This window comes from Balaenoptera ricei, chromosome 16 (genome assembly GCF_028023285.1).
Source record: "Balaenoptera ricei isolate mBalRic1 chromosome 16, mBalRic1.hap2, whole genome shotgun sequence".
In the NCBI taxonomy this organism is placed as follows: Eukaryota; Metazoa; Chordata; class Mammalia; order Artiodactyla; family Balaenopteridae; genus Balaenoptera; species Balaenoptera ricei.
Window position 1 is genome coordinate 62,759,391 of NC_082654.1, and position 14,432 is coordinate 62,773,822.

The 14,432-nt window shown below is 52.9% G+C and overlaps 1 protein-coding gene across 1 annotated transcript in view; it reads right to left on the bottom strand.

Annotated features, from left to right (window-relative positions):
• Nucleotides 1–14,432, bottom strand: part of CDH23 (cadherin related 23) — a 452,031-nt gene that overhangs the window by 11,515 nt on the left and 426,084 nt on the right. The window contains exons 44-53 of the mRNA XM_059900605.1: nt 13,890–13,997; nt 12,386–12,488; nt 10,938–11,063; nt 10,026–10,229; nt 8,050–8,508; nt 4,623–4,739; nt 3,145–3,369; nt 2,409–2,578; nt 2,048–2,185; nt 941–1,060 (exon numbers count right to left, since the gene is read on the bottom strand). Of these exons, the coding sequence (XP_059756588.1) occupies nt 941–1,060; nt 2,048–2,185; nt 2,409–2,578; nt 3,145–3,369; nt 4,623–4,739; nt 8,050–8,508; nt 10,026–10,229; nt 10,938–11,063; nt 12,386–12,488; nt 13,890–13,997 (1,770 nt within the window). The remainder of the gene's footprint in view (nt 1–940; nt 1,061–2,047; nt 2,186–2,408; nt 2,579–3,144; nt 3,370–4,622; nt 4,740–8,049; nt 8,509–10,025; nt 10,230–10,937; nt 11,064–12,385; nt 12,489–13,889; nt 13,998–14,432) is intronic.

The following is a 14,432-nucleotide window of genomic DNA, read 5'->3' on the forward strand; positions in this document are numbered from 1 at the left end:
AACCCCTTTCGGTGCACAAAGCGCTTTCCCACCTCCCATCTCCTGGACTCACCACCAGGCTGGGAGGCAGGCATCATCACTGCCCCTGCCCTCCACTCCCTGCAGCTTTGACAACCGAGGCTCAGAGAGGTTACAGGACAAATGCAGTGTACTCAGCTAGTGGAACCTTAGTCTTCTGACTACGAACACTGTGCTTTTCCCAGTGCAGCACATGCCTATGTGACAGGACAGAATGCAGGTATGTGTGAGTGCTCCCAGCCCTGTTGCCTACCTGCCCAAGGGAATTCTTCTTTGCCCACCCAGCTTCTCACCTCCCCACCCTTCAGGAGACTTTTCTTTGGATGGTTAGGTTATTGCTGAGAATTGGAAGAACTGAATACAGAAAGACAGGACTGGAAAGGGCAGAAAGAAGGGGGAGGAAGAAAGAGAAAGCGAAGTCTTGAGGTGTGGGACTCTGGATGGAAATGGGGACAGAGCCTAAAGGTGGGATGCTGGCCTCCCCAGAGCAACTGTGTGGACAGTAGACCTGGAATGGAAATGGGGTTGTGAATTTGATCCCTCATGAATGTTCTTTAAGAGACATAAAGATAAGTGCTTTATAATTATGTTTGGTTGCTGCACTGTGTTTCTTTCAATGGGACGTCATGGAGACACTGGGCCATGTGGAGCCCCAGCCTTTATTTGGGTTACACCCAGTTATGTTTAGCTGCCTTAGCAGGGGTTTGACACAAGAAGTTTCTCCTACAGAGTCCCCATCTCCCTAAGCCACAGCCATCGTGAACCCCCAGCTAATCTCTTGCCTCTCCTTCCTGCCACCACATCTCTTGAGGGGCCAGGGTGGTTCTGCTCCTGTCCTGCAGCAGCCATTCTCTAAAGGCTTTGCCTACTGCCTCCACAGTGGCAGTCCTTAGCGTCTCTGCTCCACGCAAGGGTCCCTCACCTGCACCGAATTTTCTCGACGGTTGCTGGCTACATCCCCAGGGTTATCTTTGGCCAAGGCAGTCAGGATATAGTGGGCCTTCTTCTCCCGGTCCAGAGAGGACAGAACATAGATGTCACCCTAGTAGGGGGAGGGTGGAGTCAGGTCCTTCATCAATTCAACAGATATTTATTAGAGCATCTGCTATGTGCAGTCACTGTTCTGGGCTCTGGAGATACAGCACTGAAGAGACAACAGCCCCTGCCCCATGGAGCTCTCGTTCTAGTGGCTCTTCTGGACCTTACTACCCCAGTTCACCTGGAGATGGGATGAATGGCCCAGGCTGGAGCTCACTACCTGGCCAGGTACAAAGTAGTACTCCATAAGTATTCACTGTTCCTAGTGCCAGGCCAGGAGTGTGTTTTAGTGTTCACACCAAAAGGAGAGAAACCCTGCTGAAAGGGCAGAGTGCAGGGGGATGTGGGCAGGCGGTGGGAGGGAAAGTCCAGCTCCAGCCCCACAACTGGGGAAGGCCCTGCCTGGCCAGCCACCCCCAGGCCACAGGGCTCTCTCGCTGTACTGCAAGAGCAACTTTGAACCAATTTGCCGACATTTAAAATCATCACCCATCTTTTCTCTTGAGCTTCTGCATTCCCACAAGTCTGAGACCCATGGGAGCATGGGGGCTGTGTCCATGGGCGCTTCTTCCCTCTCCCAGCACTGAGGATAGGGCCACGTATACAGTAGGTACTCAAATACCGTGCCCACTTTCTGCAGAGCTTCCTATTTTTTGACAGTTTCAAAAAGCAGTCGCATGGACTTGAATCAAGTCTTCCGGTCTGGTGGAGACACATCTCAGTTTTTGTCCCACAAGGGGCTAGTTCCAAAAGACTGGCCACTTCCTCCCACGTCTCCTGGGACAGAAAGACCGCAGTCTACAGGATGTCTGGGACTCTGAGAACAGGGCTTGCCAACTTGGCTGAAAGACCTCTGAGGCTATAGATGTCCAGGTGGCAGGACCCAGAAACAGGGGGATGACTGTAACACTTTTGGTGGCTTCTCAGCCTGTGACCCTGGGCCCTTCCCACTTCCCACTCCCCAAACCCAGGCCCTCCGTTGCCCACTCACTGTGGCGGGGCTGATGGCAAACTTGCCCTCGCCGTCCACAAGGCTGTACTCAATGAGGGCGAAGTTGCCTGAGTCGGCGTCAGTAGCAGTGACCGTCAGGATGACTGTGCCCACAGGAACATCCTCAAAGATGGCTTCCTGGAGCCCAGTGGGCAGGGAGAAAGCATGGGCCATGGTCAGTCCTAGAGTCTCTGCCCTTGCCCGAGAAACTCACGGATGCAGACCACCCAGAGCATCAAGCTACTCATGGGTGGTCATTCCCACGGGACTTAAAGGCTGGCAGGGTGGGAGTGGAAGATGCCCAAAGGTGCCAAGGAATGGCTGCAGGTCCCAGACCCAATTTGTTGGCCTGGCCACCCACCTGGTAGGAGAGTTGGTCAAAGATGGGGTTGTTGTCATTGATGTCCACAATCTCCAGGTAGACAGGAATCTCAGCTGCCCGGGGCGGGGACCCATTGTCTGAGGCCCTCACGGTGAAGTTGAGCCAGTGCACTTCCTCATAGTCCACTGTCCAATTGGCAATGACCTTCCCTAAGACACAGAGACACCCACTGCCATTTTGGCCACCCCTCACTCGTGGAAGCTCTCTGAAGTATGAAGAGAGGGATCTGGGGCTCTGAGGGATGAGTATGGTCCCTTGAAGGAGGAGGGTGGCCAGGCAGCACTGCCCAGGCCAGAGGGCCGAGAATAACTGGCATCCAGCTGTTCTCCTCACTGGAGGGGTGAGAAAGCTATTCACAAGTCAAAGGAATGTACACTAACACGCTGAGGACCTCCTCTGGGACACTTCCCTCTTGGCCTTCTGGCTTCCTAAGTGATACTAACTGTGGAGGTTGGATGGTAGAGAGGGTGATGGAATATTCCAGGTTTCCAGCAGACACCGAAAGGGGCTTCCATCCCTACCTAGAGCTAGGCACTCTGTCCTTGCCTGTGGTTTGGGCATCTGGGAGTGACTAGAATGTTAGCCATACTGGATCTGGCCTAGCCCACTGAGAGGCTCCAACTGGAGGGTGAGAAGCAAGCCATGGTCCCTCTTGGAGGCTAAGCAGGCACAGACACATGTTCCCCAACCCTCCTCTGGCTGATTTCCCACCTACCTGCTGAGGAGTCTTCCAGCTGGACATAGCCCGGGGGTATCAGGTCCAGCAGGGTGTAGGTGATCAGCCCATTGAGGCCCTTGTCGGGGTCCACGGCTGCCACAGCGATGAGCGTGGTGCCTGGGGTGGCCCCCTCCAGGATCCTCTCCGTGTAGTAGGTGATCCCGAAGGGCTTGAATTGGGGCGTGTTGTCATTGACGTCCAGGATGTTGACCGTCAGCTTGGCTGGGGTGGAGGCAGGGGGTGAGAGTGGCATGAATGGGCCCCAGTGTGTCTGGGCCAGGCCTTCCTAAGTCTCAGCCAAACCCAGAGAGGATGGCAGCATCTCACAGTCCTCCTGGGACTCCCTAAAGCTTGCCCCAAGCCTCAGGTGGTGGCATGGCATGTGACCCTCGCCTCTGGTGTGGTCACTCACTCTTCCACTGGGAAAGGGGCTCGGGTTCTGCCAACTGGCTGGGTAACCTTGGTGGAACCCCTGGCCTTCACTGTGCCTCAGTTTCCTAACCTGTCCCATGAGACAGGACTAAGATGATCTTTAAGACCCTTTCCATGATTCAGCCTTTTGTTTCCCCCCTGAGTTGTTCCCTCCACATAACCAGCCTGGGCCCTTTGCCTCGCTGAGCCTGGGACAAGTATTGGGTTGGCCAAAAAGTTCGTTCGGGTTTTTCTGTAAGATGCCATGGAAAAGCCTGAATGAACTTTTTGGCCAACCCATAGGAGATGACCAGGTCTGCCCTTCCTTCCTGAAAACTTGGGCCTCTGGGCTGTAAAGATAAGCAGCCAGTATCTGCCAGGCCTATCTCCCCACCCCAGCGGCTGTCCTTGCCTCGTGGCAGAGTCCACGTGAGGCCACCCCATCCCTACACCCTCCTCCCCGCTCCCTGCTTGGCCCACACAAAATCCAGTGCCTCTAGCAGCCCGTCCGGGCTCAAGCTGCAGGCAGGGTGGCCTGTGCCCAGCTGCAGAAGGCAGCATGCACGCCCCTCTTTTCTCTGCCGTGGTGCCTGCGTCCCCCACTGTGGTGTCTGTGGCCTCAGTTCACCTTTCCTTGCTCTTTGCTTCCTCTGGCCTGACCAGGTGGCTTCTTATCAGATCTGAAGTTCCGATCTCACATCCAACCACACCCTGCTTCCCAGTTCTGACAATGGGATTCCAACCTAAGTCTCTGTCAACCCATCCTTTTCTCAGTCCCCTTCCAGCCTCTACCAAGCCTTCTCCCTACTCTGAGCCTTTGGAGTTCAAGATCACACACAATTCTGGGCTTCTGGATCCCCCACTGCTGAGCTCTGCCTGACAGCTGGGACCCAGGGCCACCCTCAGCCTCACTGTAGCTGCCACCTCCCCCACCCCTCCTGCAGCCTGACGACTGGCAGCCCCGTAGCTGGGTCCCGCTTCTCCCTCCCTGGGGCCAGGCCTGTGCCGGTTCTGGGCCTGTCCCTCTATGGGATCATGTGGGAGATGCCTGCGGGGAGCCTTACCATTTGGCACACTGACGGAGCGCTCTGGTAGGTCGCTGGCATTGTCAATCACTGAGAGAGTGACCTCATAGGTGGCAACCAGTTCCCGGTTCAGGGGGGATTTCACCATTACAGACCCTGTAGACCAGACCAGGTCAGGTTCAGCCCGAGAGGAACCCCCTAAAATCTGGGCCTGCCGGGGGGGGCTCCTGGCCAACCCTCCCAATCCCCACCAAGGGCAATGATCCCCAAAGGACCCAGGACTTGCCGGTTTCATCTTTGGCTGGGATGACACCACAGCCATCTGCAAGCTGGGGGCATGTCACTCTGCCCCTCGCTCACCGCTTACTAGCCAGGCAATTATTTAACCTCTCTACACCTCTGTTTCCTCATTTGTAAGATGAGGATAATTACAGTACCTACCACAGAGGGCTATTTGGAGGATTATAACAATTAACTGAATTTACATTTGTAAAGGGCTTAGAACAGTGCTTGGCACTTAGAAAGTGCTATGTAATTGCTTGTTTAAAAAACGCTTGTTGGAATTCCCTGGCTGTCCAGTGGTTAGGACTCCACGCTTTCACTGCTGAGGGCCTGGGTCCTATCTGCAAGCCATACGGCGTGGCCAAAAAAAAAAAAGATGCTTGTATTCCACAACCATTGAACTTATGGTTAAAAATGGTTATGATGGTAAATTTTATATGTATTTTATCAAGATTCAAAAAATGCTTGTATTCTAGGGAGATCAAGCATAAAGGAAGGTCAAGGCAGCTAAAAAGCCCTGAGGGGGTTCCCTGGAGGGGACAGTGGTGGCACAGCCTACACAGTAAGGCCCACCCCTTTGTCTTGATTACGTGGGGCTGCCTGGAGCACCGTGAAAGGAGCACCGCCCTACGGCAGTACTAGCAAGGAGCTGTTTCCTTCTCTCCTACCCACTGCCTCCCCAAGCCCCTGCCTGCCCTCCAGAGGCTTGGGCTTGAACTGGACAGACCGAGTTTTGCCCATCTCAGGCCTGGCTCTGTTGGGACCTCTCTTCTTCCTGCCAGTTTGAGGGCCTGGTGGCTCTTCCTCCCATTGGCCTCATCCTAGGGTGAAACCTTCTCTCTCTCTTTTCCCAGCTCCCTCTCAGGCGTTGGGGTGTCTGGGATTCCCGTCCCCCTTGGCAGATCCCTCTGCTGAGCTTCTGTCCTCCTCGGGGCCCCAGCCAGGGGGCAGTCACTTACCCTGGGCCGCCGCCTCCTCCTCCTCCTCCTCCTCCTCCTCCTCTTCCTACTCTCGCTCCCCGTCCCCGAGGCTGGGGAGCGAGGATGGGGAGAGGGTGGCTGCATTCAGTCTGCAAAGGCTGGGCCACGGCCTTGGCCCAGGCCCCACAGGGTGGGAAGGGTGGTAGGGGTGCGGTGCGTATGGAGGAAGGCGATGGGGTGAAGCAGAGAAGAGATGAGGTGGGAGGCGACAGAGAAACAGAGCTCAAACCTGTGGGCCTGCCAGCCGTGAGGAAGAGAGAAGAGGGTCAACATCAGTTAGTTCAGGGTGCAGAGGGGATGGAGCAGAGTAGGGCATGGGGGATGGAAGGGCTCAGAGCTGACCAGGGCTGGAGGTTTGGGAGGGATGGGGTGGACGGGAAGAGGCAGAGGGACAGGAAGCCAGCGGAGCAAGTGGGAACCCAGTTGGAGAGGAGCACTCAGAGGGCTGAGGCTCTGGCAGGAAGAAAGGAGAGAGAGGTGAGCAAGGGAGGGGGAGAGCATGAGGAAGAGGGGCAGAGAAGACACTGGAAAGGAAAATAGAAGAGAAGAGAGTCAGTCGGAGGGAGGACAGAAAAAAAATGGGCAACAGTACAGCATAAAGTTGGGCTGGGTCATGGAGCAGCTCTCCATGGTCCTGAGAAACCACTGAAGCAGGAATTTTGCTAACCTGACACATGACTGAGCTAATTCCTCCTAGTGACTCATGGTTTTCCTGTCTTCCTTTTTCCTTTTTCCTCAGAGGCATACTGAGTTAATCATACTCTCTGGTTCACTGCACACTATGGTCACTGGCACTGTTCTTGTTTTATGTATGTATCTATTCCCTTTTATTCTCATACTCCTCTCCCCTTCTCTCCTCCCCTTGGGCAATGTATTAAAGTGTATTTTTTATTTGAAGGTGTTCCCGAAAATCATGTATTGTTTTTGTGTATGTATTTTACATGTATGCAATGGGATTCTGGTATATATAACTCATTCTATTTCTTATTCTTTTCAGTAAGTACTTGTTTTTAAGGTCTACCCATGTTTCTCTGTGTGCGTCTCATCTGTTGCTTCTAACAGCTTCCTGGTATCCCATGATGTGCACCCACCACATTTTACTCTCCAACATCCCAGGGATGGATGCCTTGGTTGCCTCCAAGCTCCTGTCACCAATAACACTGCAGTGAACATCCTCAGAGAGTCCCATTATCGACCTGAGAATTTCCTTGGGACATACACCCAGGAACAGAATTGCTGGGTCATGGGGTATGAGTGTACTTTGTGTTGGATTGCTGTCTAGATGTGAAATTAGTCAAAATTCCTAGAGCAGCATAGGATGTCCCCACATTGTCACCAATACTCAATACTGTCCAGCATCCTAATGTCTGCTAATCACATATGCAAAACCAATATCTCACTGATGTTTTACTACGCACTTCTCTGAATAACAATGATTTTTAGCGTTTTGTCATAGCCATGTTAGTTTTTCTGTCACTCCTCGGGGCCTTTCAAGAAGGACACCTGTAAGTTTGTCCCATGTCCCTTCCTTAACTCCCCAAAGGAGCAAAAACACTGAACTTTTGGAAGAATGGTAAAACCATCAAGATTATAATAAGCTGCATAAATCATGAAAGATAAGCCACAGTTCCCTTTGTTTTGTGATAGTGTAAGAAAATCATTAAGGGTATACACACACACACATATGTAATATAGAAATGCGTATGTGTGTGTATATATATTATATATATTTTTCTATATTAAATACATATATATGAAACTTAGAGACAACTTAAATGGCCCGGATATATACGAAGAAAGTGTTCAACCACCCGGTTATTAAAGAAATGCATATTAAAACAAGGTGCCATTTACCTATGAAATTACAAACATGAAAACTGTGTAATATCTAATGCTGTCAAGAGTGTGGTGACATGGGCACTCTCATATAACACTGGTAGAGTAAGAGAATCAGACAGAGAGGGAGCTGGTCAAGGGAGAAGGAAGAAGAGAAGGGAGAGAGGGAAAGAGCCAGGGGAGAGATGGCAAAGAGAGGGAAGGATGTGGTGTCAATAGTGGGGAAACAAGAGGAGGAAGGAGCAGCTGAGGGAAAGGGAGGAACAGAGTGAGAGAACAGAGAGAAGGAGGGTAAGGGAGAAAGCAGAGAGCCAGGAGACTGGGGCAGGGAGTCAGGAGGAGGGCTGGAGGGGAGCAGGCCCTTGTACCTGTGTTGATATTCACGGCAAAGGCGTCCTCCTGGTCGGGCACCAGGCGGTCAGTGTCATCCTTGGCCACGATGTCGATGATGTGGTACTCCAGCTTAGGGTTGAGGTCACGGTCGATGGCGGTGACGTTGGCAATGACTGTGCCTGGCTCAGCTGACTCCAGCACGCTCACCGTCTGGATGGGGTTGAGGAACTCAGGGCGGGAATCATTGATGTCATCAATAAGGATAGTGATGATGGCTGTGCCCGAGAGAGGGATGGTGCCCCGGTCTGTGGCCACCACTGTCAGCCTATAGGATTCCTGCTCTTCCCTGTCAATGGTGGCATTGCTGACGCGTATGACACCAGTGACTGGGTGGATGATGAAGCGGTCCTGAGCCCCAGCTTCTATTCGGTAGATGAGCTCCGCATTGAGGCCACTGTCCTCATCTGTGGCTGTGACCTGAAGGACTGAGAATCCTGCGGGGGTGGGAATGGGGAGCAGCTGAGCACAGCGGCTTCTTCTAAAAACATCACACCGAGCTACTTTTCTTGGTGGTTCACAAGGCCCTCTTCCCACCATAGCCTTGCCAGCATCTATCTTTGTTTTCATTGTTGTATATAAAGCCTACTTTATTTTTAAATTTATTTTTAATTGAAGTATAGTTGATTTACAATGTTGTGTTAGTTTCAGGTGTACAGCAAAGTGATTCAGATATATATATCGAGATACGTATACATATACATATATATATTGTTTTTCAGATTCTTTTACATTATAGGTTATTACAGGATATTGAATATAGGTCCTTGTTGTTTGTCTATTTTACATAGCGGTGTGCATCTGTTAATCCCAAACTCCTAATTTATCCCTCCCCACCCCCCCTTTTCCCCTTTGGTAACCATAAATTTGATTTCAAAGTCTGTGAGTCTATTTTGATTTTGTAAATAAGCATCTATCTTTTATGCCTTTTGCATGTTTGCAATTTTCTAGGAAAATGGTATCCTATTTTATTTTACATTCTTTGATTATTTATGAGACCGAAGAGTTTTTAATAATTTAATGATTAGTTGCACCTTCTCTTCTGCAAAGTGTCGGCCTTTGTCCTTTGCCCATTTTTGTCAATTTATATAAATTATATAATTATGATAACTTGTGACAAATATCTTTTTTTTTTCAGTTTGTTGTTTGCCTTTCGATACTGGTTATAATTATATGATGTAAAGAAGTTTAAAATTCATATGCACCAAAATTTAGTATTTTTCCTTTTTGACATTCTTCTGTTTCTTATATGCCTAGAACCTTCTTATCCCGAAATCAGATAAATATTCACCCGAAGTGTCTTCTTTTATTTTTTAACGTTTTATACTCTTCTACAGTTCCTTTAGGATGTCTTTGGGTTTCTTTTTGGTGTCTGATATGGGGTGAGAATCTAGACTAAATAAGAAGACATGTTTTGCACACGAAATAGTTTTCACTATTGGTTTCATTGTTTCCTTTATCGCATATTACATTCCTTATAATTTACTGGTATCTGTTGCTGGGCTACTTTGTCCCAGAGTCTTGTGTTCATATCACGTGGTTTTAAATACTGTAGTTTGGTAATATGTTATAAATATCTGGTAAGACAAATCTGGCTTTACTATACTTATTTTTCAAAATGTCCTTTTTCTTCCAGATGACCATTAGAATCAAATTTATCTCCCCAATCATGTTTGATTTTGATGGGAATCATGTTAATCCTATTTTGATTTTAAAACAGTCAGTCTTTCCATCCAGGAACATGGACGGAACATACCTTAATAATCTCATTTTGTAGACAAGACGCTGTGGGTCCCAGAAGGGAGGTGAGGGGCACTTGGGTCTCCTGACTCCCTCTCCACCCACCCTGCTGCCCATCCTTCTCCCTGCTGGACGTGACTTCTGCCTCCAATGCCCACAGACCACCAGCCAGCTCCTGCCTGGGGGCTGGGGCCTGGGGCCTGCCCCTGCGTACCTGGTGGGCAGTTCTCCAGCAGGTGGACAGTGAGGGCGGCAGGGCTAAAGGTGGGCCAGTTGTCATTGTCATCCAGGACGGTGACGAGCAGGTCGGCTGTGCCGTTGAGCAGCCCAATGTCCTCAGCCAGCAGCAGTAGCTCCAGGACAGCGGGTGAGAAGGCCTCCCGGTCAATGGGGACACCTGACCTCACTGTCACCACGCCTGGCACCCAGCGCCACCAGCCAGGGAGATACAAAGGAAAAGAGATGCAGTGGGAGACCAGGTGAGAACCAACAGGGAGGGGACAGATGTGAAAGAGGAGCAGAGAAAGCAACCCAATGACTCTCTTCCCCAAAGGCTCAACAACCACTGTTTAAGGAAGTCCCGTAGGTGCCAGTGTTCCGTGATTGTCCCTTCCCCAGGTGCCCTCTGCAATTCTCCCGAGTCCCACCTGGGATGAATGACCCAGGCTGGAGGACTGGCCAGCTCTGTTGAGAGAGGTGCTAGTATATCCCTCCTTGTCACCTGCCACTAAATCGGCCAGGACCAGATTGATGTAACACAGTCTCTGGGGAGATTTGGGTCTGGTTTGAGGACAGACCGTTGGCTTCTTCTGGCAGACTAGGAGCCCCATCCTCCAGGCTGGGGAAGGGGAGATGGGGGAGTGGGTTTGGGGGGGCTCTCTGCCGAGCCTCAGAGTTTATGCACCAGCAGGTCCCTTCTGTTGACCCCAAGTGTCTTCCTGGTTCCTCCTACCCGGCCCCCAGGTGGCCTAATCCAGCTGTAAGATGGGGACTGTGAGGAATGGGGTCTCTATGGAGAGCCTGGATTCAGCACTGAGAAATGAGAGCCTAGATCTAGCAGCGGGGTCACCCCAGCAGGAGGACTCGGAGCCAGGGTGGGAGAGCTGGGGTGGCGCAGAGGCCTCACCGGTGCTGTTGTCAATATCAAAGAGCCCGCTCTGGGCACCCAGCAGCTGGTAGGTCACCACGGCGTAGACATCCAGGTCTGCATCCAGGGCCAGGATGGGCCCATTGAGCACCGTCAGGGGGGTCCCTGGGCCGGGGGAGAGGGGTCACTGCAGGGCCGACCTGGCCCCCCGCCCGCCCCTCCCCCTCCCCCCCCAGTCCCGGTGAGCCATGGCTGACGATGGATGGATGAGAGGGAGGGAGGGAGGTGAGGTGGACGGGGTGGGAGACCCTGGGCCGGGCTGCGGCAGCCTTGGCAGACTGACGCAGATGCCTGGGGAGCGGCCTCAAAGCCCTGCTGGGGAGAAAACACAACAGTGGTGAGCAAGCCCCTCCGGCCCGCCCGGAGCACGCCTGCCTTCCCAGCAGCCTTTGAGGCTGGCCACTCCGAGGGAGGGTCTGGGGGCTCCCTGACGTCCCCTCCCTATGTGGGGGCCCTGTCTAGGTATGCACCCCCAGCCCAGTCTGTCCATGCACGTGTGTCCACAATGCTCTAACAGCTGTCCGACTATACATGGCTAGGAACCCATATGCGTGTGCAGGACTCCACGTTCACACGGCCACGAGCACTCACACTGTAGCACTTGCAGGCCTGGGAGTCCCCAGGTTGTGCACTTGTCTGCCTCTGCAGGTGGGCATATTTGCACACGGAGTGCACTGTGCAGGCACCCATGTGCCTGTGTGTGTCTGTGCACATGTGTAAGCCCACACATATGCCTTACATGGACGTGCATTGGCACACATGTGAGCATATACACAGGCAGTTTTAAGATTCAAATTCCTTCAGGGGAGACACCCAGCCAGAGACGAGGAGTATCTCAGCTCATCCCTTTCTGACTTAGAATCCAAGCCATGGGGGAGGCTGGAGGAGGAGTGAGGGGACCCCCCTGGGGAGACAGTGAAGAGGAGATTCTGTCCCTTTGAAGGGGGGTGACGCTGGTCAGTGCATGCGTGTGGGGAAAGGGCCACACTGACCTATGCGGGGCCCCGGCCCCCCACCTGTGATTACAGATGCTCCCTGAGCTTTCAGAAGCCTCTAGGGTGCCCTATGCTCCTGGAGTGGAGGGAGCAGGGAGTAGTAGGCTTACTCCCCTCCTGGGTAGTCCTTACACCTTAATGCCCCTCGAGGAGGGGCAGTGGGGCTGTGCTCAGACAGCCTTGGGGACCAAAGACCACATCCAACCAGACCTGTGGCCTCTTTGGTGGCCCCTAAGAGGCCTGGCAGCCCTGGCCCACCAGCCCTTCGGAGCTGTGCCCCTTTCTCCCCTCCACACCCTTCTGCACTTGCCAGGTCTGTGTTCAGCCAGGCCTCAGCTGGGCCCCCACCAGGCACAAGGGAGGTCCTCGGGCATCTGGGGCCCAGGTGGTGCCTGGCAGCAGCAGGGGTCCCCAGGTGGGCCCAGCACCTACCAGCAGGAGAGTTCTCCATCACCTCCGCCTGGTAGGTGCTCTCAGTAAAGAGGGGGTGGTTGTCGTTCTCATCCGCGAGAAAGACCAGCAGCAAGTCAAAGTCCTGTGGGAGACACGATGGGGGGGCGGGTGCAGGCTGTGGGCCATGCTCTAGCAAAGCGCTCCAGTGGGAGGGGGACTTGGAAGGAGGGCGGGGTCACGGCAGAGAGGTAGATGATAGAAAAGCCCCCGCCACGGGTCCGGAGACCTGTGGTTCAAGCCTCTGCTGTGCTAGCAGCTCACAGGGTGGCCTTGGGCAAATCTTTCCCTCTATCTGGGCCCCAGTTTTCCAATCTGACAAATGGGGATCTTAAGTCCCTCACAGAGATGTTGTGAAGTTCACAGGAGAAGGGAGGTAAATGGTACTCAATCATGTTCCATCTCATGGTAAGGAAGGACTGTAGCCAGGAAGGTGAGTCTCAGTTTCCAGACCCTCCTGGCTGGCCTGGTCCCCTGGTCAGAGTTCATCCAAACTTCCACCCAGTGCTGCACTTCATACCTTTCCAAAAGCACAGTTATCCTATCTCTTAGAACCTCCCAGTGCCCCGGATGCTTCTCCATTGCAGAGGTGGGGGACCCAAGGCCCAGAGAGGGGGGTGACTATTCACAGCCACACGGTAAGTTAGCAGCAGAGTGGCGACCAGCCTCCAAGCTTCTGGATTCCCACCACCCAATGCTGCTACTTTCCAGGATAACCCAGGCCCTCCTAAAGGACAGGCAGAGGAGGGGGAGTGACAGAGGGAGAGAAAAGGAGGAGGGAGGACGTGAAAGAAGGAAGGAAGGGGAGAAGCACAGGATGAGAGACGCCAGTGGCCTGCACCTCCAGCCTGAAGTCTCCTCGGCCTGTACAGATGCAGAAACTGAGGCCCAGAAAGGGCTGAGCCATGCAACTAGTCAGAAGCAGAGCTGAGATGAGCCAGACCTAGGCTCACCTCATGGGCTGGGAAGAGGGCTGATTCCTACCCCCAAATGGACTGTTTGCTTTGCAATACCCACTTCCTCTTAGTAAAGAGAGCCAACTTTTTGGCTTTTCAGGGAAAAGCCACCTGGAAAACGCAACCCCTTCAGAACCCCAGAGTACATGCTTGTGTACATGTGTCCCCCCACTGCCACCCCTGACACCACTGTCGTGTGTGCCCAAGTATCAGTGATTTGGGGAGAAAAGATGATGGCTGGTATTTACTGAGTGTTTGCCATATGCCAGGCACTGTGCCGAGGACTTGACAGATATTGGCTCCTTCAAGTCCTCTCCACGATTCTGGGGAAGGTGTGTCTCCATTTGGCAGAAGAGGAAGTGGAGGCTGAGAGACAATGACTTGCCAGAGCCACACACCCACTGACAGACAGAAGTGGGATTTGAACCCAGCACTTGCTTACTCCAAAACCTGTGCATCTAACCCCCGGGCCATGCCGCCCGGGTACATCCAGCACCAGCCCTGCTCCCCACTATGCCCCCCAGCCTTACCCTCCTGGCTATGCGTGGATTCTCTGGGTTGTCCTTCACGGAAATGGTCAGCTTGTATTCCGGGATCCGCTCGCGGTCCAGGGGCCGGTTCACAGTGACGATCCCTGTCTGGGATGTAGAGGCTGGTGAGCTGAGCAATGACCTGCTCCCTACTTTGGGCTCTGGCCCACAGAGGCCCAACTGCTCTGCCTGTAGGAATGGCCGTGAATGATCTCCCTAAATCACCAAAGATATGGTCTAGAAGGCCAAAATGGGTCAGCAGGGCCTTGCCAGAGCAAGAGTGACCCACCAATGCCCAGGTCTTGCTGCCTGAAAGGGATGGTCCCTCTGAGGACCCCATGGTGACAGCAGCCGGTAACACTCCAAGAGGTCACGAGAGGACTTCTTGGTGCATCTTGGTACAAACCAAGTGGTACCGAAGCTCTGGTCCCATCCCTGCACATGACAAGCCTTGGGGTGACAGGGACCCCAGAAGTGGCTCACCTAGGAATCCAAGATTCCATGCTTCTCACGGAGACCCCACACCCCAGTGGAGGGTAGAGA